This window comes from Heptranchias perlo, chromosome 15, assembly GCF_035084215.1.
Source record: "Heptranchias perlo isolate sHepPer1 chromosome 15, sHepPer1.hap1, whole genome shotgun sequence".
Taxonomy (NCBI): domain Eukaryota; kingdom Metazoa; phylum Chordata; class Chondrichthyes; order Hexanchiformes; family Hexanchidae; genus Heptranchias; species Heptranchias perlo.
Genome location: NC_090339.1, coordinates 45,138,781 through 45,160,636, shown reverse-complemented (window position 1 = coordinate 45,160,636; position 21,856 = coordinate 45,138,781). Strand labels below are relative to the sequence as shown.

The window sequence follows — 21,856 nt, the reverse complement described above, 5'->3', positions numbered from 1 at the left end:
CATAGAATCCTGTGAGGAAGATGAGCCTAATAAATATGGTGAACACAGCTAAGTGGAATTTATAAACTGCCAAATCAAAGGGAAATCGCCTCCTTACGGATGATATATTGCTGCAAAATGCTGTAGCCTGCAGCAGACAAGGATCATAGTGCTATCCTAGATTAAATTTAGCTATTGCTATCTGTACTTGATAGGAAGTATTGCACTTCAACTAATACGCTTTAATGTTACACCAAAAGCTTTATATGCAATAACTTTAATTCAGCTTGTCAAATTGCTCTTCCTGCCAGTGGCCCGACCTGTAACCACCGGTATGTCACGCTACTATTATAAGCTTACAATGCTCTCAGATACAACCCAAGTTTGGAATGCTAAAAGTTACATGGCTCAGTGGTTGCACTCTTGCCTCCTGAGTCAGAAGGTTGTGGGTTCAAGTCCCGCTCCAGAGACTTGAGCATAAAATCTAGACTGACATTCCAGTGCAATACTGAGGGATACTGTCAGAGGTGCCGCCCTTTAGGTGAGATGTTAAACTGAGGCCCTGTCCACCCTCTCAGGTGAACATAAAAGATCCCATGGCACTATTTGGAAGAAGATCAGGGGAGTTCTCCCTGACCAATATTTATCTCTCAACCAACAACACTTTAAAAAAAAAAATCATCTGCTCATTATCTCATTGCTGTTTCTCGGACCTTGCTGTATGCAAATTGGCTGTCATGTTTCCTCCATGACAACAGTGACTACACTTCAAAAAAGTACTTCATTGGCTGCAAAACGCTTGGGGCATCCTGAGGTCGTGAAAGTTGCTATATAAATGCAAGTCTTTCATTTTTTACTTATGGATGTTTCTCACACCTCAATTGGATATATCTCACACCCACCATTACACTTCACTAAAATGCTAGTGCCAACAATGAATCAGTTTAATGTCTGGTTAAATAATCTTTTAAGCTCTATCTGCCATCGTCATTCAAAATCATGACGTGTTTGGATAAAGAGAAACTGTTCCCATTGGTGGAAGGGTCGAGAATCAGAGTTCACAGATTTAAGGTGATTGGCAAAAGAACCAAAGGTGACATGAGGAAAAGCTTTTTTACGCAGCGAGTAGTTATGATCTGGAATGCGCTGCCTGAAAAAGTGGTGGAAGCAGATTCAATCATGGCTTTCAAAAAAGGAGCTGGATAAATATTTGAAGGGAAAAAATTTGCAGGGCTACGGGGAAAGAGCAGGGGAATGGGACTAACTGGATTGCTCTTACAAGGAGCCAGCACAGGCTCGATGGGCTGTGCTGTGCTGTAAGGATTCTATGACTCTATTATCTTTTGCTCTTCTAGAATGAAATTGATGTGGTTTTCATTTTGTTGCAGACCTGCCTCGATTGTCCAGCCTTTTAGCAGAAACAACTGTTGTTGAAATTCATCGCTTGGATCCTCAGGAGGAGCTGGGAATTCAAATAGTTGGCGGTAAAGATACACCACTGTGTAACATTGTGATTCAGGAGATTCTTCGTGACAGCGTTGTTGCTAGAAATGGAAAACTTGCACCTGGGGACCATATAACAGAGGTAACTGGCTGGCCGCCAATAATGCTACTTATGAATCTGATAAGATGCACAGCGTACCTTGTAAAGCCTCAGGTGTCATCCCTTTTTAATTATTGGCTGAGACTGAGGTTGTTGATGCCGTATTCGATTTTAGAGCGTTAATCGCTTTCAAAAACATCTGCTCGGAGAGGAAAGTGGGTGATGTAGTGGATCGACATGCTATCGTTTCACTGCTGGGACATGGTTCAAGGGCAGCACAGATGAATGAGATAAAAGTCTCCTCTTTCTGATGGCTGTGAAGGTCCTACGTGAGGTGAGTTTAAACAGCTTCCTCCAAAGGACAGTACGACCCATAATTGGGTAGAATTGTCAATTTTGCTCAGAAATCATGTGGTTGGCCTGCATGGGGAAAGGAGAAATGTACAGTCAAGTTGTTTTTCTGAGGCTGGGGGTGAAAATATTGTTCAGTGTAGAACATCTGGCAGTGATATACTTGAGTTACAAATGACTGATGCTGAAACTGGATGTCCAAAGACCTCACTCACATGATTACAAAAAGAAAACCAGTCTGTTTACCTTTTTAGGTGGGAGGAGGCTTGTGTGGAGCATAAACACCGGCATAGACCTTTTGGGCCGAATGGCCTGTTTCTGTGCTGTTAATTCTATGTAGTATGTTAGAGAATCAATCTGGATCTGTCCTAAGATACGATCCTGCTGGCTGTGATTGTAACAACTGATTCAAATGTAAGAGATAATGGAATTTTATTTCTAAATTAAAGAATGAACTTGCATTTATTTAGTACTTTTCAGGACATTTCAAAGCCAATGAATTACTTTTGAAACGTAGTCATCGTTGTTATGTAGGCAAACACAGCAGCCAATTTGTAAAGTCCCACAAACAGCAGTGAAATAAATGACCAGTTAATTGGTTTGGTGATGTTGATTGAGGATAAATGTTGACCAGTACACCAGGACAACTCCCTGCTCTGCAAAAAAAAGTGTCATGGCATCTTTCACATCCATCTAAATGGGCAGATGGGGCCTCGGTTTAACGTCTTATTCGAAAGACAGCACCTGTGACGATGTTGCACCTCCTGCACTGAAGTTTTGGCCCAGATTATGTGCTCAAGTCTTGAGGTGGGGTTTGAACCCACAATTTTTTGACTTGAGAGGGAGTGCTCCCACTGAGCTATGCTGACATTAGCATTACAGGAAATAGTGGGCCTTGTGTTATCAGCAAATATTCTGAGTTTAGGTGACAAGATCATGATGAGTTTGGATGGAGAAGGTCCTTCAGCCCCTTTGATCACATCTGTCCTGAATAATAACCCTACCCTCTTTCCAAAACAGCACCTAGCTGTTTTTGAAATGAGTCCAGAGTCCTGGTCCCAGTCATGTTCCTGGTAACCCATTGCAGCTGTTGATCAACCTCTGTATATAGAAATACTTCCAGACGTCTGTCCTAAATTTCCCTTTATACCCAGATCTGTGCCCTTTTATAACACACTTCTGTGCAGAGTGCAACTCGCTCAGTCCTAATAATACTTATCCCAAACTTCAGAAGAGCATCTACTCCACTTGTCAATTTTACCACTTTCTATTTGAACAGTTTGTGCTGTACGGTGGGCTGTTTTGTATGCACTTAATTATTAATGAGACTTTTATCATTTGGTTGTCTAGGACTAATGTCTCTCCAGCAGGAGTGCTCCACCAGACCCAACAAGGAAGGCTTAGGCCTCCCCTGCCCCAGGCATTCCCCCCCCCCCACCTTTCTTAAATCAAGACCTCCCTGCAACTTACCTGAGTGCCGGCGACCGTTTCTTCGGTCCTGACCAGCAGCCTCCTGCCGCCCAAAATTACACTCCCGCCCACTGGTCAGCTACCGCTTACCACCTGTTGCAGGCAGCTGACCAGGGGCATGCAAATGAGGTCCAGAAGTTAAAATCACCGAGGTTAGGGGGCTTTGCCGCTCGCCTTGCCCCCCCCCACCCCCTGTACCCACACCAGGTGAAAATCAGGGATAATATCCTCTGACGTCCTGTTGGCAGTGCAATGGGAAATCCACTCATGCATGTGCGTGTTTCTGGGAGTGAGCAGGAGTTTGTTGCTGATTAGGAGGTGACAGGTAGGAATAAAGTAATTGACAGTTTTGGGAGTGGAGTGGACAGGGGGTGTGGCTTCTCACAGGCCATGGGGAGGAGGTGAAGGATAGTATTTGGACCCCTGGTGAGAGAGCAGCTGGTGGTGATGGTGTTGGCAGGTAAATTCTGATTTGTTTCATCATTTTGAATGTTTACGGGGCTGTAAGTGGGAAATTCTACAACTGTAAACCGTGCTGACCCACTGTTAGCCACCCAGAGGTGTATTGCTTGTAAAGATCTAGAACGATATGCCTTTTCCCTGCCTGAGATGAAATTGTTCACTTCTATAAGAAACTCTAGAAGATGCATGAATGGTGGTTAACGGCAGTTTTGAAAGACGTTTGGACACTCGTGCAGTTGAACAAATTAGGCAATTAAGTGTTCCGCTGTTAATTATGGCATGATAATGTCCTAACTCTTCAATCAGACATACTGAATAGACAAAATCCTGCTCTTATCAAATTCTGTTCCTCACAGGTGAACGGTGTAAATATCACCAGTGTCCCACACAGCTACGCCATTAGCATACTGCGCCAGCCCTGCTCTGTATCGCGGCTTACAGTACTCCAAGAAAGAGGGTTTGCCATTCGAGGATCTTCACAAGAAAGGAGCAGCAGCAACGCACACAAGCAAACTCTGCATGTAACCCTGCATAAAAGAGACCGAAGCGAGCCACTTGGTATTAAACTAATTCGGAAAGCGGACGAGCCTGGAGTGTTTATTCTGGATCTTCTGGCAGGGGGCTTGGCTGCTCGGGATGGAAAGCTGCGTAATAACGATAAAGTGCTTATGATTAATCAGCAGGACCTCAAAAATGGAACTCCAGAGATTGCAGCACAGATAATACAGGTAAATTCAGGGCTCCACTGTATCCTGAGTTAAGAACATAAGAATTTTTAGGAATAGGTCATTTAAGACCAAACAAGTTCATCCTTGTTCGATTAATTTAATCTACTCACCACCTTATCATATTCCTTGATATTCTCCACCCCCCCCCCCCCCACCAATCTCTCTCTCTCCGCCTGCACCCTCACCCCCCTCCCGAAGCGCATCCAGTTTACTCTTGAAACACTTATACTGTTCACTTTAATGGCCTTCACTGGTAATTTATTCCACTAGTTTATTAGTCGTTTGGTGAAAAGTTCTACCTGGCTTCTCTTACTCCTAACTTCTAAATTTTAACTTGTGTCCTGATACTTGATTTCCACTAAACCAGTGTGGTTTTTTGGGCTAACTTTTTGTCAGAGGTTACAATCCAAAGCAATCCCTTACTCAAGGGTCACTCCCAGGAATACACCAAAACATCTGAATTCACAGTTCCCAACATGGTGACATTCTGATTTCAAACCTGTTAAATTGGGCAGTTGCCGAGTGAAGGCACTTCTCCCAGGGGGGGGGGAGGAAAATAAACCACAGGACTCATGATCATTAAAGCAATAGGCCCAGTAGTTTTAATAATTATACAGGCCTGTCCATATTACGAGTAGCACTAAATCAGATTTTTTCATCAGTGGAGGTGAAAACCTTGGAGTTGTTTAAGAAGCAGTTGGATGCTGCTGTGATTGTGGGGGGAGGGTGGCGTGGTTTGGTCTTTCTGGATGGATGAACTAGGATGGGCTTTCCCATCTGTATCTGATGATCAATGCTATGTTCTAAATACAAATAGGCAAAGAATCTTATAATATGGGTAAAACATCTGTCAGTGGCTGATGGAATTTTGTTCAATTAACAATGGCTGCACTAGATGCCCAGCATGAACCCATTCAATTGAGCAGAGGTGGTACTCTCACGATGACACTATCCTGTCAGGGAGGAGGGGGAGAATGATTGATGTGGTCATCTTGCTGCAAATGTATTTCAACCTAAAATTCTGATTTAATTATTTGTAAAATAGATGAACCAATTATTGTTCATCTCTCTCTAGTCCAGCGAGGGAAATGTTAACTTTGCAATCCAGAGATGCTCTGATCGACAAAGCCCTGAAATTATTGATGAAGCTGGATCGAGCAACAGCAGCCCCACACGTTATCGTAATAAATCACTGCAGCATCATTGCCGCCGACGCTCTCACTACCAAAAGGTAAGAAGTACAGTGAGATAAAGGTGAATGACTACCACTTGTGTGGGCTTTCCACCAAAGAGTTCTGACCGTTGACAGACCAAACAAAGCGAGTGTTCTGACAGCAGCTAACCAAGTACAGAACAGAATTGCCATATTTTCGGAATATAGGAAATTTTGGAGAATCACCTGAGACTTCGAATGGGCTAGAGCGCGTGAGAATATATCAAGTTCTTATTGGACTTCAGATCAATCCCTGATTTTGCAGTCTGAAGAGGAATATTTGATCCTGTTTAATATATAGTTATTCTCAATTGGGCCTGTTTTAATTTTAAGAGATGATATAATACTGACTAAAGTGAAACCTCCATCACCCGTGTCAAAATGGAGCACCCAGATTCCGCCCATGGAAATTGGTGAATAATTGTGAGTCCCCAAATCTGATCGTGTGTATTGTATATCAATGCCCTAGGCATGAAAATGAAGAAAAGTACAGCACAAAAATTACATTGACTTAAATCAACCCCTCAGCCCAAGGAAGATTAATGTCAAATAAAAGGAGATCGGTGTTAGTGGGCTGTGGAATGAATCTATTTTGAGGCAAGGTATTGTGAAAAATTTACACAATTACTTTTAAGTCTCTTCTCTTCAGCCACTCTCGGGTTTATATTTGTTTTGTTATACTAAGTTTGATCTTCCTGCCAGGATCATTGAAACCAATGCTGTAAGAAGTATATTTACTTGTTGACTCTAAATTCCAGGCAAGTTTTGTCGTGAGAAAAAGCTTAAGAGCACTGAAAATGCTGGCAGCTCACGGTCACTGCTGGCGTCTCTTTGTTCTTTAATGACACCCTGAGGACCAAATGATTTCCCCTCAGCCGTTCTGTCTCCGTTGTTGACATTATCATATGTAGACATAATGAAAAATTAGTATATCTGTATTAATATGCCTACTCTCAGATTTTGCTTTTAATCTGTCGTATCAGTGAAAGCAGTTTGCTCATAACCGTAATATGAGAAGGCCCCAGTTGTGTTCCGTTGATCAGTTCATGTTTAGCTCTCAAACCCTCCATAAGGATCAGTGTCGCACACCACTTTCATCTACCACCAGTGTTCGTTGTGAAAAGATGTAGGCTCACGTCTGCAGCTTCTCCTCATGGTGGCTTTCCCGACTGCAAGAGCAGGAAAATGGGAACGACCACCATCCAATCTCATGCCTGGTGGCCAATTGTGAGAGGGGTAAAGGCCTTGGAGCAAGTTACATCCCAATCACTTCAATGGAAAATAGAATGTGGTAAATTAAAGGCGGGGGGGGGGGGGGGGGGGAGGAAAATTCCACTTAAGTGGGAAAGAACTACGTGGATTAGTTCCTTAATCTAAACCCAAAACTGTTGATACCCCACGGTCTGACCAATGCTGTTACCCAGATTGGGGAGGAGGGGGCTTTCTTTTTAATTATTGGATGGCAAATCCATAATTTCCCTTCAAACTTTAGCTTCCTCTTTTTGAAAATTCCCAAGAACTAATGAAACTCAAGCAACAAATGCCTACAGTGCATAACCTTTTAATGAATGTTGAAATGTGAATAGGTCCAAAATATTTTATTTAACATCAAACTACCAATGAGTTAAACATCTGCAGCTTTACTGTTTTTAGTTTCTAGCGATACTGTTATTTTCCCCCTAGGATTTATCACAGGCGTCAATGTGCCTGGAGAAGACTGTTCCAATGAGAAAGGAGCCTCGTGAGTCTCTGGGAATAACTATTTCAGGAGGTCGTGAAAATAAATATAAGGTTCCGATATACGTGACCAGCATCCAGCCTGTTGGCTGCCTCTATAGGGATCGCAGAATCAAAAGAGGTCATTTTTTTTGTGTATATTTGTTCTTTGGTTGCAATACATTGACATATGTTACATTCATATTGCAAGGTATGCATGGTCTAGCATAATGGCACATTTTTAGTGAATGGCTGGGATTGTGGTTGGCATTGGGGACTGATTTCAGACTGCAGCAATGGTGCCAGTGTTTACTGCTTTGCTTGTCCACTGTATTCGTGTATGGAGGGTTTTGGTTGTGCTACCAGGACTTTGTGCATTCATTTTCTCTGCTCCGTTTGCAGTTTAAGCAGCGAATTGTTGCCTAGCCACTGTGTCCAGGCAGAATGTAATCCTCAACGTGCAGTCTCCCCTTCTCTTCTGAAGGCATTAACTGTTTACTGAGGTATATTTCCACAGGTGGTGTTTGTCCCCCTGTAGCTTGTTCAAGTGACCATTCTTTACGTGCAAACTTAAGACAGCTATTGACTGCAGGGAGCGTCGCAGCAGAGTCCCATCCTATGCTCACCCAATGTACAAACACCTACACCTCAATTAGACATCACAGAATAGTGATCAGGAGTAGGAACTCCAGCTCAATTTCCCTTCCATAACGTAGGGATAATGAAGCCAATTTTAGCTTTCTTATCACCTACCCCACTTAGATCAGCTAACTCTGCACAGACCAGGGATCAAACTTGGGATCTCCTGATCACATATGGTTCAGCCTAATGCATTATCTTTTTATCCCATCTGTACATTTAAACAAATTGTGCAAGCTTCTCCTGATGTGCTATTAAATATTCCATCTAGATTTTTATATTTGGATTTTATCAATGACAATTATCTGCACACAGATAAACCATTTATAATAATGAAAAAGAAAAATTACATTTAAATGTAACTTGAAGTTTGAAAACTAAAAGACAGCGTTTGCTAAAGCCTTTATTTATTGGTTAGAGGTCTAAAAGCTTCTCCATTGTATTATTTCAACCCAACTATTTTCTGATTTGAACTCAATCAAAAATAGCTACTTTGTTCAGCAAAAGTATTTTTCAGCTCATAAGAATTAAAGCCTTTAGAATATCACAAGGTCATTGGTAAATTGGAAGGCTTTTGTGAATCTCCTTTCCTACATCTGTGTGGCCTTGACTTATTTTCAGACTGGGTTTCTGTGCAGGGGACTTGAGGGAATTGTGTAGCAGAGGAAGGAACAGATGTAATAAATTCTCATTTCCAGAAAGCTTCTATTCTGAGGGCAGCACAACACTGTCACAAGAGCAGTACCTAGCATCTACCCTTTTTCTTGGTTATCTGTGTCAGTGAAACGAAGGCCGTCCTCTGGTTAAAAATACACAATTAATATCTGCCGTTACTCACATTTACTTCTCTTCCCTATCCCATTCTTTGACAAATGTAATTAAAACCTTAATAGAAGAATGTTATACCTCTGTAAAGTAGTATATTTGTATTTTCTTGTCAAGTAACTCATTATTATGGTCCAGTTTCATAATATTGTAAAATACCTCTCGCTGTCATGTGGCCTGGAATCTCTCCGTGAAACTCGGTGACAAGAATAGAAGATAAGAACATCAGGTACAAACAACTCACTTTTAAACATAGTGGCTGAGAACGGGTAGCAAGTCAGCGAAGCAATTGCTTCACGCACCCAACCCTGATGGCTAAAGGCCCCTTGGAAAACTAGACTGCGGGCCTTATTTGCATCAAAAAGGCGCGTTGCGGACACCAACGAGCATCCCGATGCAGCGCGCCAGTTGGGGGCCCAACCAATTCTGGTAGGCTCTGATCCTGAGTAGGCCCATAGGTAGGTCCTGGGACAGGGAGGCGAAGGGCAAGACTGGGCCGGCAGCAAGTCGCAGTATTCTTTGCGGAGCCAGGAGGAACACTCCACCCATTTGTACACTAATTTCAATCCAGATTTTACAACCGACATTAGAATCTCAATTATCAAGAGCCGCTTCACACCTAGAAGTCGCCGGCTGCCAATTTGGTAGCCAGCGCACTTCTGGGGGAGATCAGGACCCAGAATTCATATCCCATCCTTCATTTTTTTGTCCCAAAAAATGGATGAAACAGTGTCTTTCTACCCCCCCCCATCCCAATGTTCTCCAACTTGCAGAAAGACATCATATGTGGTTTGTTCCTCAGTCAGCACTTAATCTTAGCAGTGTAAATTTAACATCCTGAGTCCAGTGGACTTTAAAAGGAAAATGGGCAAAATGACTTGTCTACACTGTCCATTGTTTGACTGCTGCTGTAGTGCTGATTGGTGTTTGTGTGTTCATCAGAATGCAATTAATTTGAATATGACAGGCTGTTCATGAATTCCCTTTTCCTCAAGTGTGTTTATTGTGACATCAATTGAAGCTTGTTTTCTTGCCATTTTTTCTGAACTCAAAGGTGAGAGAGAGTTGTTGGGTTTTATGGACAACTCGTGTTGTCAGACCTCCTGCCAGTCAACTTCCTTTTAATGTTTTAAAAAAAAAATAAAGAGGTCTCCCCTGCTGGTGCAGGTGGTTACGCCAATAATAGCTGAGACATAAAGAACAGGAAGGTCCTAGGTTCGACCAACAGCATGTACTGAGTCAGCGGTAGCAGTGTTGCAATTGGCATCTACACCCCTGGGCTAGCGAAGTGAAACTGAGTCTGAATTTCTTCTCCAGACTACCCTGGCGACCCCTGCTGAAAACGTGGAGTAGGTTGAGACGAAGGTGAATAACCTATTGACTTTTGTGGTGTAATTTTAACCTAACCTGCCCGACGTGAAACTGATCGGATCAGGCAGAGTGTAAAATGGGCATCCAATCTGATCAGGTCAGTTTCATGTCGGGTGGTTTAAGTTAAAATCACCCTTGGTGTTTGGCTCGCACATGAAGAATGGCTTATTAGACAACCAACACTTGTCTAACCACTCTAGTAAGGTTGGTAATTTCAGCTTTGTGGTATTGAAATGGGTCAAATATTTTCTGTCATAGGAAATGTGCTGCTGAGCATAAATGGAGTGGATCTCACACAGCTGAGTTATAATGAAGCGGTGTCAGTTCTCAAGTTGAATGCAGCCTCCTCTGCAGTGGTGCTGAAGGTCCTGGAATTCCCCAACATTGAGGAGATGTCAGCAGCAGAGGAGCTTTTGGAGGCAGGCAAAGAGAACGATTACGATTGGTCCCCTTTATGGGTCATGTGGCTTGGGTTACCAAGGTGAGGACTGATCTATTAAAGTAATAAGTGCGAAACTTTAAAAAAAAAATTACAAAAGTATTGCACAGGTGCAATGTAAAAGAAACTCCAAAACTCTAAACACGAGTGAGCTTAAAAAAAAGTGTAATGCTGTTACAATAAAGGACAAGTAGCAAATCAGAACAGTGTGTACAGGATTTTAACTGCCCATCCGCCAGGCGGGTAGGATTAAAGTCACCCCATGTTTTTAAAAAGGTAGAAAAATTGAGAAAATTGTTTAGGATAGTGCTTTAGAATTGTCAGGAGCTGGTTATCTAAATTTTACAACTATTTAATGTCCACGAAAAGTGCAGTAATGTTTCAAAAACTAAACATTTGACTGACTGGGATCAGAAATCCTCTGGTTGCTAAATGTGTTCACAACTTTGCTCAGATATGAACATGAGTAAGTGTTCAAACAAATTCACAATGTTGCTACATACTGCACACAGACCATTTCTTTTTCCCTTCCATCTCCCTTGACTCTTTTGTCGAGCCATATTCAGAATTCTACTGGTACTAACATCTCAAACAGTAGCCAATAAGGTGGACAGTGACTCAAAACAGCTAAAAAAATTAAATCCTGTTGCCTGTCCTTGTGGTGTTTGGTAGTGTTCTGAGGGAATTATTATACCGTTAAAATACAGGCAACTTTGAAATAAGCTGCTTAATCCTTAATCGATTATGAGGAGAGGAAGGCTTCCAGCAGCAGATCAAGATCAGTGGTAGTGCAGTCAGCTTTTTATTTTGGGCAAAGACATATGAAAGTCTTGCATTCTTGCTCCCGCAAGACTTCGATGACACGCTTGTGCCAAATGCAAAAATCCAATTGTGGCATTGCAGTCCACAACTGAGTTTTCCATTTACTTGTTAATTTATTAAAAATGGATAGGACATCTCTCTTTCATATGACATCTGAATTAGAGATGTATCTTAAACTCTAACTCAAGTATTGAAAAGCCTTCTTTAAACAAAATCAAAAGTCCTTCTGATTATTGTTCAGTGTGGGTGACCTTCATAAAATTATCAACTTTAACATCCTCTTTCCTGCTTTCCATTTGCAGTTACCTTCACTGCTGCAATGACATCATTCTACACAAGAGTAACTCTGAAAGCTGGGGATTCAGCATCGTTGGGGGCTTTGAGGAGAGCAAAGACAACCAGCCTTTCTTTATCAAAACCATCGTTCCTGGCACACCAGCGTACTTTGATGGAAGACTAAAGTAAGTTAAATCTATGTGTCAGCCTGGTGTTTGGCTCGAGTGAAAAAGGCAAATAAGGTACTGGCTTACAGAAAAAGCATAAATCAAGAGGTTTTCTTATTGCTGCATACGACACTGGTTAGACTCTATCTGGAGTACTATGTGCAGTATTAGTAGTCACCTAATCACAGGGAATATATTATTGTCCTTAAGAATATACAAGAGTTGGCAACAAAGGAATTCTAGTTATCAAGAATTTTAATTCCGATGAAGTGGGATCAAGTGGATCCCTTGAAGAGTATAGAGATTGCCGGAGTAGAGTCAAGAGAGAAATCAGGAGGGCAAAAAGGGGACATGAGATTGCTTTGGCAGATAAGGCAAAGGAGAATCCAAAGAGCTTCTACAAATACATAAAGGGCAAAAGAGTAACTAGGGAGAGAGTAGGGCCTCTTAAGGATCAACAAGGTCATCTATGTGCGGAACCACAAGAGATCCTAAATGAATATTTCACATCGGTATTTACGGTTGAGAAAGGCATGGATGTTAGGGAACTTGGGGAAATAAATAGTGATGTCTTGAGGAGTGTACATATTACAGAGAGGGAGGTGCTGGAAGTCTTAACGCGCATCAAGGTAGATAAATCTCCGGGACCTGATTAAATGTATCCCAGGATGTTATGGGAGGTTAGGGAGGATATTGCGGGTCCCCTAGCAGAGATATTTGAATCATCGACAGCTACAGGTGAGGTGCCTGAAGATTGGAGGGTAGCAAATGTTGTGCCTTTGTTTAAGAAGGGCGGCAGGGAAAAGCCTGGGAACTACAGACCGGTGAGCCTGACATCTGTAGTGGGTAAGTTGTTAGAGGGTATTCTGAGAGACAGGATCTACAGGCATTTGGAGAGGCAGGGACTGATTAGGAACAGTCAGCATGGTTTTGTGAGAGGAAAATCATGTCTCACGAATTTGATTGAGTTTTTTGATGGGGTAACCAAGAAGATAGATGAGGGCTGTGCAGTGGACGTGGTCTACATGGACTTTAGCAAAGCCTTTGACAAGGTACCGCATGGTAGGTTGTTACATAAGGTTAAATCTCACGGGATCCAAGGTGAGGTAGACAATTGGATACAAAATTGGCTTGACGACAGAAGACAGAGGGTGGTTGTAGAGGGTTGTTTTTCAAACTGGAGGCCTGTGACCAGCGGTGTGCCTCAGGGATCGGTGCTGGGTCCGCTGTTATTTGTTATTTATATTAATGATTTGGATGAGAATTTAGGAGGCATGGTTAGTAAGTTTGCAGATGACACCAAGATTGGTGGCATTGTGGACAGTGAAGAAGGTTATCTAGGATTGCAACGGGATCTTGATAAATTGGGCCAGTGGGCCGATGAATGGCAGATGGAGTTTAATTTAGATAAATGTGAGGTGATGCATTTCGGTAGATCGAATCGGGCCAGGACCTACTCCGTTAATGGTAGGGCGTTGGGGAGAGTGAGAGAACAAAGAGATCTAGGAGCACAGGTTCATAGCTCCTTGAAAGTGGAGTCACAGGTGGATACAATGGTGAAGAAGGCATTCAGCATGCTTGGTTTCATTTGTCAGAACATTGAATACAGGAGGTCTTGTTGAAGTTGTACAAGACATTAGTAAGGCCACACTTGGAATACTGTGTACAGTTCTGGTCACCCTATTATAGAAAGGATATTATTAAACTAGAAAGAGTGCAGAAAAGATTTACTAGGATGCTACTGGGACTTGATGGTTTGACTTATAGGGAGAGGTTGGATAGACTGAGACTTTTTTCCCTGGAGAGTAGGAGGCTTAGGGGTGATCTTATAGAAGTCTATAAAATAATAAGGTAGATAGTCAAAATCTTTTCCCAAAGGTAGGGGAGTCTATAACGAGGGGACATAGATTTAAGGTGAGAGGGGAGAAATACAAAAGGGTCCAGAGGGTCAATTTTTTCACTCCAAGGGTGGTGAGTGTCTGGAACGAGCTGCCAGAGGCAGTAGTAGAGGCGGGTACAATTTTGTCTTTTAAAAAGCATTTGGACAGTTACATGGGTAAGATGGGTATAGAGGGATATGGGCCAAGTGCAGGCAATTGGGACTAGCTTAGTGGTATAAACTGGACGACGTGGACATGTTGGGCCGAAGGGCCTGTTTCCATGTTGTAAACTTCTATGATTCTATGAAACTATTTGAAAGATTCACGGTGACCTACAGATAGATTGCATACCTAGTTTTTTTTTAAATTCAAATGACCTATTCTCCAGTACCAACCAGCTTGTTAAACCCCTCTCCCATGGCGCTTCACAGGCATGTAATCAGACAAAAACTGACACAGAGCCAAAGGAGGAGACATTAGGACAGGTGACCAAACGCTTGGTCAAAGTTTGTTTTTAAGGAGCAACTTAAAGGAGAGGGGTGAAGAGGTTTGGGGAGGGAATTCCAGAGCTTAGGGCCAAGACAACTGATGGCATGGACGCCAACGATGGGGCATGCACAAGAAACCAGAGTTGGAGGAACGCAGAGTTCTCAGAGGGTTATAAGGCTGGAGGAGGTTACAGAGATAGGGAGTGGTGAGGCCATGGGGGGATTTAAACACTAGGATTAAAAATTTAATACTGAGACATTGGTGGGCTGGGAGCCAATATTTTTTTATTCGTTCATGGGATGTGGGCGTCGCTGGCGAGGCCGGCTTTTATTGCCCATCCCTAATTTCCCTTGAGAAGGTGGTGGTGAACCGCCGCCTTGAACTGCTGCAGTCCGTGTGGTGAAGGTTCTCCCACAGTGCTGTTAGGAAGGGAGTTCCAGGATTTTGACCCACGACACTATATTTCCAAGTCGGGATGGTGTGTGACTTGGAGGGGAACGTGCAGGTGGTGGTGTTCCCATGTACCTGCTGCTCTTGTCCTTCTAGGCGGTAGAGGTTGCAGGTTTGGGAGGTGCTATAGATCAGCAAGCACAGGGATGATGGGTGAATGGGACTTGGTGCGATTTAGGATACAGGCAGCAGTTTTGGATGAGCTCAAGTTTATGGAGGGTGGAAGATGGGAGACTTGCCAGGAGAGTATTGGAATAGTCAAGTCTAGAGGTAACAAAGGCCTGGATGAGGGATTCAGTAGCAGGTGAGCTGAGGCAGGAGTGGGTGATGTTTTGGAGGCGGAAGTAGGCGGACTTTGTGATGGACCAGATATGTAGTCGGAAGCCTATCTCAGGGTCAGTTAGGACGCCAAATTTGCGAACAGTCTGGTTCAGCCTCAGTCAGTGGTGAGGGAGAGGGATAGAGTCGGTGGCTAGGGAATGGGAATGGAATTTGCGGCAGGGACCAGACAATGGCTTTAGTCAGAGGGATGAGGTGCAAAGGCAAGTAGGTGGGGTTTATGTATGAAAAATGGATGGGCTTACTAGCCTGTTCAATAAAGCTACATTCTTATCTGGATGCATGCTCAGATCTTAAGTAACAAAATTCAGTGAAAAGGGACATTCAGTTCAATAAGTTACTCCATATGTGGCATTTGTGTTTTTGCCTATCCATGCTGGAGCCAGAAAAAATTAGACCCCTCTGCCTACTTTTAAAAAGGAGTAGGCTTGATTTTCCTTGAAGAAAGAAAATTAAGGAGTGAAAATTGAAGTGTTTAAGATGATTAAAGGATTTGATAGGGTAGATAGAGAAACTATTTCCTCTGGTAGGAGAGTCCAGAACAAGGGGGCATACCTTAAATTAGAGCTAGGCCATTCAGGGGTGATGTTATAAAGCACTTCTTCACACAAAGCGTAGTGGAACTCTTTCCCCATAAAGCTGTTGAGCTAGGTCAATTGAAAATTTCAAAACTGAGATTGATCAATCTTTGTTAGGCAAGGGTATTAAGGATTATGGAACCAAGGCGGCTTGATGGGAGTTGAGATACGGATCAGCCATGATCTAAATGAATGGTGGAACAGGCTCGGGCTGAATGGCCTGTGCCTGTTCCTATGACTCCCTGGCTGACAAAGTAAATTTTGTTAACCACCTTGAGATTTAGCTCCTAGTTTTACTTTGGCAGCTTTGATGTTGAATAGAGCTGTGGGTCATTTTCTCTTTACTGCCTCCTACAGGTGCGGGGATGAGATTATAGCTGTAAATGGAGTTTCCACTGCAGGCATGAGCAATTCAGCTGTAATCCCAATGCTGAAAGAACAGAGGAACAGAGTCACTCTCACTGTCGTCTCCTGGCCAGGAAGTCATGTGTGAAAGTAAAGTGACAAGACAAATCCACCTCAAAGCCTTAATCATGAAACGGGAGCAGCACAAACTAGAAAATAAGAAACTAGCACAATCCACGTTCAAAGCCGAGAAATACCAGATCACCAAAGTGCATTTGTTAAACAATCTTTTTTTCTAAAGACCTATGGTTTCCCTTTTCACTAGCAGGGTACCTGCTACTTCAATTTAAAAAAAATATGTTTGTAAAGGCAATGAATGGATCACAGGGAGCAAAAAAGTCAAAGCCCTGTTGTAAATTTCCAAATGGATGTCCAAGGTATGAGTTTCTACATTCAAGGCTCCAACAAATTGAATTAGTAATAGTTATTTTGCTGTCATATAAACGGACTTCCACCCATGACTGCACAGCTCCCCATAGGATGATTCAACCTCTGATCTTGCTACTGACAATTTAGAGTATTCAGGCACAGACTTATTAAGTATTTATTTTTGAGCAGAAAACTAACCTAAACATGATTCAGCATTGTACTTAAGTGAGCAGTCAGGCTGCAAATGCAAATACCACTTCACTCATAGATCTACTTTCTCTATTGTGGCAGTGAAAATAAGTTCATGGGGTTGAGATTCAATTTGGCCTCCAATCTAATCTGACTGTTAATACCACAGGATACTGCACTAGTATCCTTACTGAGGCTCTAAGCAATTTGATTCATAGAAGTCCTTGCATATCACAGCCACAATGAACATACAGGAATCACTCCATATAGCAAACAAGGTGGACATTAGTAACTTGGAGCATGTAAATGGTTATGATGGAGTAAAGCATGTAATCTCTATCTTAAGCTTGCTAGAATGAATAGTTAATTATGCAGTAAAATCACCAAGTTATTGGCCCAGAAATTGCCCCGAGCAGTGAACCAACAGTGCTCACCGCTCCATTGATTTATACTAAACCTCTAACTTACCACGGTCTTTACTGGGTGCACTTCCTCTAAAAGAAGGCAGAGAAGAGCCCAGCATTAGCTCCAGTGAAGCAGCGATCTCTCCCCTCAACCAATGAGATTGCAGCATTTTTGACAAGCTGCGAAGTTTCTGTAAACTGGAACGTAAAATCATTTGTAAAAAGTTAGTGGAAATTTTTTTTTAATGACCAAAAACTATTACCGTGCTGTTAAAACTTAGTTTAGACTTGGTATTTTTTAAGCGTACCTGTTTTGGGGCGATATTAGTTTCTTTCCAGCTGGGCAGAAGAGCAAGTTGGCACTGGTCCATTGATTCCACCCGGCGATATCCCTTTAATTCGAAGCTGTCATATCGCCAACGAACAAGAGGACCAAGTTGCGGATTTCTGCATTTGGCTGCGCATGTGCGAACGCCAGAACTTGCTCCTCGATTTCACCACTAGCAATGGCTGTTGAGCTCACTGTTCTTTAAGCAATTTCCAGCCCATCTTGTTTTCTTGAAGCTACAAGTGCATTAGCAGTCCTTTTGGTGTAAACAACTTAACTTAATCTGTAAACAATTAAACCAATCAAATCTTCACAAGAGCTTTTTAAAAATGCAGATAGGTTTCATAATTTAACTATTTTTGGATCACTATTATATCTGAGTCATTACTGCCGTAAATGGTTGTACAATTGATGTGCAATTTGGAGTTAATACAAACCATATTTAGAAAAACTGTTTTAATCTTTGTTTTACAAGCACATTTTACAAAAAAAAGACAATAGTGTTGTAAGCATGTAGAAAGGTGGGATCAGGCTTCACATTCTACTGTGTTATGCAGTGGCCTTCCTAGGCATTACTGTCCATGGAGTTGCTTTTTTTTTAAAGTTGCATTCATAGCACCATCAACAGGAAAGGGTCCAGAACATTAGAGCTAACTGTCCATGAGTTGTATTCCCCAAGCAGTTAGTTATTCTTTAGGATCCGTTTCTTCAGTCTCTGCAGCACCTTCATCCCCAGCTTCTTTGTCCTCTTTGTTTCGTTTATTCTTCTTGTGTTTGTGACGTCTGTGACTTTCTCCTTCCTCGCTCTCGTGCTGTTTGCTGTGAAAATAAGTCAACAGTAAAACATATTCTTGTGATCCAAAGATTCTGTACAGAACTGGGAGCTACAGCATGGAGTAAATTGCTGCAGGGGTTCTACTGCTTGTCTGCCGTAACTTTGGTGCACAAACCGCAGAAATCCCAGAAAAACTATTTAAAAGTGTTTAGACCGTTTTTCCAGGGCTGTCGCAGCCTTTCTGCTGAAGTTACGGCAGACTAGGAGAAACCCCATGGTACGTCACCCCCCCCCCCCCACCCCCGACTACGTATGGACAAAAGTTTAAATACGGAGGTGGTGGGATGGAAAAGAACGCACTACAGGCCTATTAATGCCCTGCACAAGCTTTCTTGACCTGCAATGTTGTACATTCTTACATCAGATCTAGTGCTCAGCAACCATTATAATTCCAGTATTGAATTTTCTTTCATGTTGGGAAACTTCTGATTCAGTTCCAGTATATCATGGCACATGTTATTCCTGTTCAGTTACTTTGGTTCTTATAAATTAGTTAAAGTACTCACACTAGGCTTTACTTACTTAAAAGTCTATCTTAAGAACTCTCTTAGCTCAGTGTGTAAAGACAGCACCTGTAATGGTATTAATCTACACAGAAGATTCCAGGTTCAATCCTAGACTGTGCTGAGTTAGCTGATCTCATTCAGATTTTCAGAGTTGTTTCTTATCCCGAGCTGATTTTAACTGGCCTCAATGTTCATGGGCTGTTCAGGGAGGGAAGGAGAACACCGAGTTCCCAGGGTTTGCATTTCAATGACCTTCATTGGAAAGTCAGGCGAGAACCAGCCACGCTGTTAAGCTAAATAACCTGCTACCATTCATTGTTTGAACTCATACATTAACAATGACCACTTTGGTGAGGTTCTGTAGGGCTGATGTGGAACCATCACCTTGAGGAGGGGAGAAAAAAATTGGAAAAAATCCTGTCTGGGAAAAAATGGTTAATTCTGTGCATTTAAATTACTGTCTCCCTTTGTCAGATGGCATCAGGAGTGTGTTGACTTGCTTTGGGCCATGCACCACTACCATGCTGTAGCTAAGAGGTGTGGGAAAGTGACCAAAGGGTGACTATGTAGATTTCCCCCATTGATGTAGAAGAGTATTAAGCATCTCCCCCTCCCCCCAGATGGCTGAGATCTGTTGAGCAGTAATGGTGGTAGGAACCCATGTCAGTGCTGCTGTACCTATACACTGTCACTGCACCACTTAATTTTGTGTATTTTCTAATTGGTGTTTTCTTTATTATTGCTTGTCCCCTGCCCATCCACGCCATCAGACGCCAATTTTTCAGCTGTTATGCCCCCATCTGGAATTTCTTCTCCAAATCATTCACTCGCCAACCCTCTCCCTGCCTTCAAAAAAACCCCATTGCTTTGACACCATTACATTTTCCCCTCCCATCCTATAAAATTCCTTCATTTTCTCCTTGGTGTGTACTGTTCTTTTATGTGAGGAGTGCTATATAAATGTAAGTAATTTTTTTCTAACCGCAGTTAGACAATCCCAGGAAGCAATCATTAAAGATTGGTGTAGCCACGACTCCTTGCGGTACCTCAGCTTTACAACACTATTACTGAGCCATGCACTGTACTGTAGCCCATTTAGCTAGTACATTAGTTAAGATTAAACATCACTGCAGCAGAACTACTGAAGAGAGAAACAAAATACATACCGCCTTGATGACTTGTGCTTAGAATCATCTTTGTCCTTGTGCCGCCGTTCCCTGTGGCGATCTTCTCTGTCTCGACTGCGATCTCTGCTCCGATGATACTCTCTGTCGTAGCTTCGTTCTCTGCTGTAAAAACAATTCATTCGATCAAAATGAGTGGATCCAAAATTACAAGCTATGCAAAAATTTATGTAGACTTAGTGGCAAAGGATCAAAGGAGCTTCATCCAATTACGAGTCATACCTCTTTAGGACTTGACTGAATTAAAAGGCAGGCGGAGTGAAAGATCTGATCACAAGTGTGTCAGTGCAGCACTGCCGCATTACATCAAAATATGGGTTCAAATCAGTTCATACAGTCTGGTGAATAAGCCACTTGTTCCTCCTCCCGAAGATACAACACTCTCTATTTTCATCACTCCACCGTGCCTTCCACTGCCCAGGCCCCAAGCTCTGGAATTCTCTCCCAAAACCTCTCTTGCCTGTAAGTCGTTCCTTAAAATCTACCTGTTTGACCAAGCTGTCGTCCTAACATCTCTGGATTAGTGTCGAATTTTGTCTGATAACACTCTTGTGAAGCAACTTGAGACTTCTTTTTACTATGTAAAAGGTGCTATATAAGATTCAAGTTGTTGTTGCTATCTCAGGCTGCTCCCTCTGAGAACTGGAAACAAAACTATTGAGGGAGCTCTATTGTGAATAGCAGCTCCAGCCTGGGATTTGAGCTCTGATTCACTGACTGGAAACCCACTGCTCCCAAAAAGCAGGGGGTTTATTTAAAACTGATTAATGCAAGAACATTAACCAGTATACAGAACAAGTGAAACCCCTGACAAAAATGGCAGGAAACATTAATTTTTGGTTGAGTGTGTGACCATTTTAGTCAGAATTCTAAAATTATCTGATTCAGATATTTTTGAAATATGAAAAAATTCCAGGTTACAAAAACCTGTTTGGCACAGGTTTGATTTAATCATTAGTTTTGAAACCCTTCAGGCTTGGTGGATAATCATTGACATTCAACAACTTGCATTTATACAGCATCTAGAATGTAGGAAAATTTGCAAGGCGTTGACAAAGATGTCAGATTGGAGGTGGGTGGGGGGGGGTAGAGGACATGGTTATCACTGGTCATCAATCCTCTTTCTGCTCTTTTAAACTGAAAACAGTTACCCCAGTCTTTAGGTCTTATGTCATTTGGTTGAATTTGCAATCAAGTGGAAAATTTTGTCAAGTTGCTCTCACGTCCAAAATGGATGGTGGGAGCAGGGAGGTTGAAAAAAGGTATGAAAAACAAATAGGAAAAATAAGTGAAACAATGTCAAACTGTATATTAGATAAGAGAAAAATAAAGTTAAAATAAAACAAGAATGGAAGGGCAAAAAATGATGGCTTGCCATTTTTTTGTTTTTACGTAATATTCTGTTTGTTTATTTTTGTTGTATGGGATTAATAATAGTGTTAAAGTTATTCCTAAGGTTTTAGAAACTTTACTACTGTAATATTATTGTTTTCTGGATCACAGTACATGAGCTAAACAAAACTGGTCTGCCTAGGCAGATGGAAGTTTCCCTGCATCTCTCAGGGTTAGGAAAAAAATGGAAGAAACTTCCCCGATAAGAAAAGCCATCCTTTTTCTTTCCCCTAGGTGCCTGCAAAAGTAGGCCTCTGGAGGGAAATTTTGTTGGAGAGATTTAAAACAGAGAAGACAACTATACGGATTTAATGATTTTGTTGAATTATGTTTTTACTTTATTTTTAGTTCTATGCCCTCAGGTTACTAATAAAACAAGTTGGCAGCCAAAAGAATCATCAAATAATATTTTGAATAACTTCATTGATTTTCCTTCTGCTTGCTAGTTGTTTTATTGGTAGCTGTTTGTTGACTGCAGATCAACCCACCCAAGCAACCCTCTGGATC

General features: G+C 42.1%; 2 protein-coding genes across 2 annotated transcripts in view; one reads left to right on the top strand and one right to left on the bottom strand.

The window, feature by feature from the left end:
• The window catches only part of lnx2b (ligand of numb-protein X 2b), a 65,087-nt gene extending 43,766 nt beyond the window's left edge, over window positions 1-21,321 (top strand). The window contains exons 4-10 of the mRNA XM_067997142.1: window positions 1,368-1,564; window positions 4,162-4,533; window positions 5,609-5,764; window positions 7,430-7,604; window positions 10,556-10,778; window positions 11,861-12,019; window positions 16,095-21,321. Of these exons, the coding sequence (XP_067853243.1) occupies window positions 1,368-1,564; window positions 4,162-4,533; window positions 5,609-5,764; window positions 7,430-7,604; window positions 10,556-10,778; window positions 11,861-12,019; window positions 16,095-16,230 (1,418 nt within the window). The 3' untranslated portion in view covers window positions 16,231-21,321. The remainder of the gene's footprint in view (window positions 1-1,367; window positions 1,565-4,161; window positions 4,534-5,608; window positions 5,765-7,429; window positions 7,605-10,555; window positions 10,779-11,860; window positions 12,020-16,094) is intronic.
• Window positions 17,874-21,856, bottom strand: part of LOC137333048 (pre-mRNA 3'-end-processing factor FIP1-like) — a 50,161-nt gene continuing 46,178 nt past the window's right edge. The window contains exons 16-17 of the mRNA XM_067997143.1: window positions 19,940-20,062; window positions 17,874-18,251 (exon numbers count right to left, since the gene is read on the bottom strand). Coding sequence (XP_067853244.1) covers window positions 18,119-18,251; window positions 19,940-20,062 — 256 coding nt within the window. The 3' untranslated portion in view covers window positions 17,874-18,118. The remainder of the gene's footprint in view (window positions 18,252-19,939; window positions 20,063-21,856) is intronic.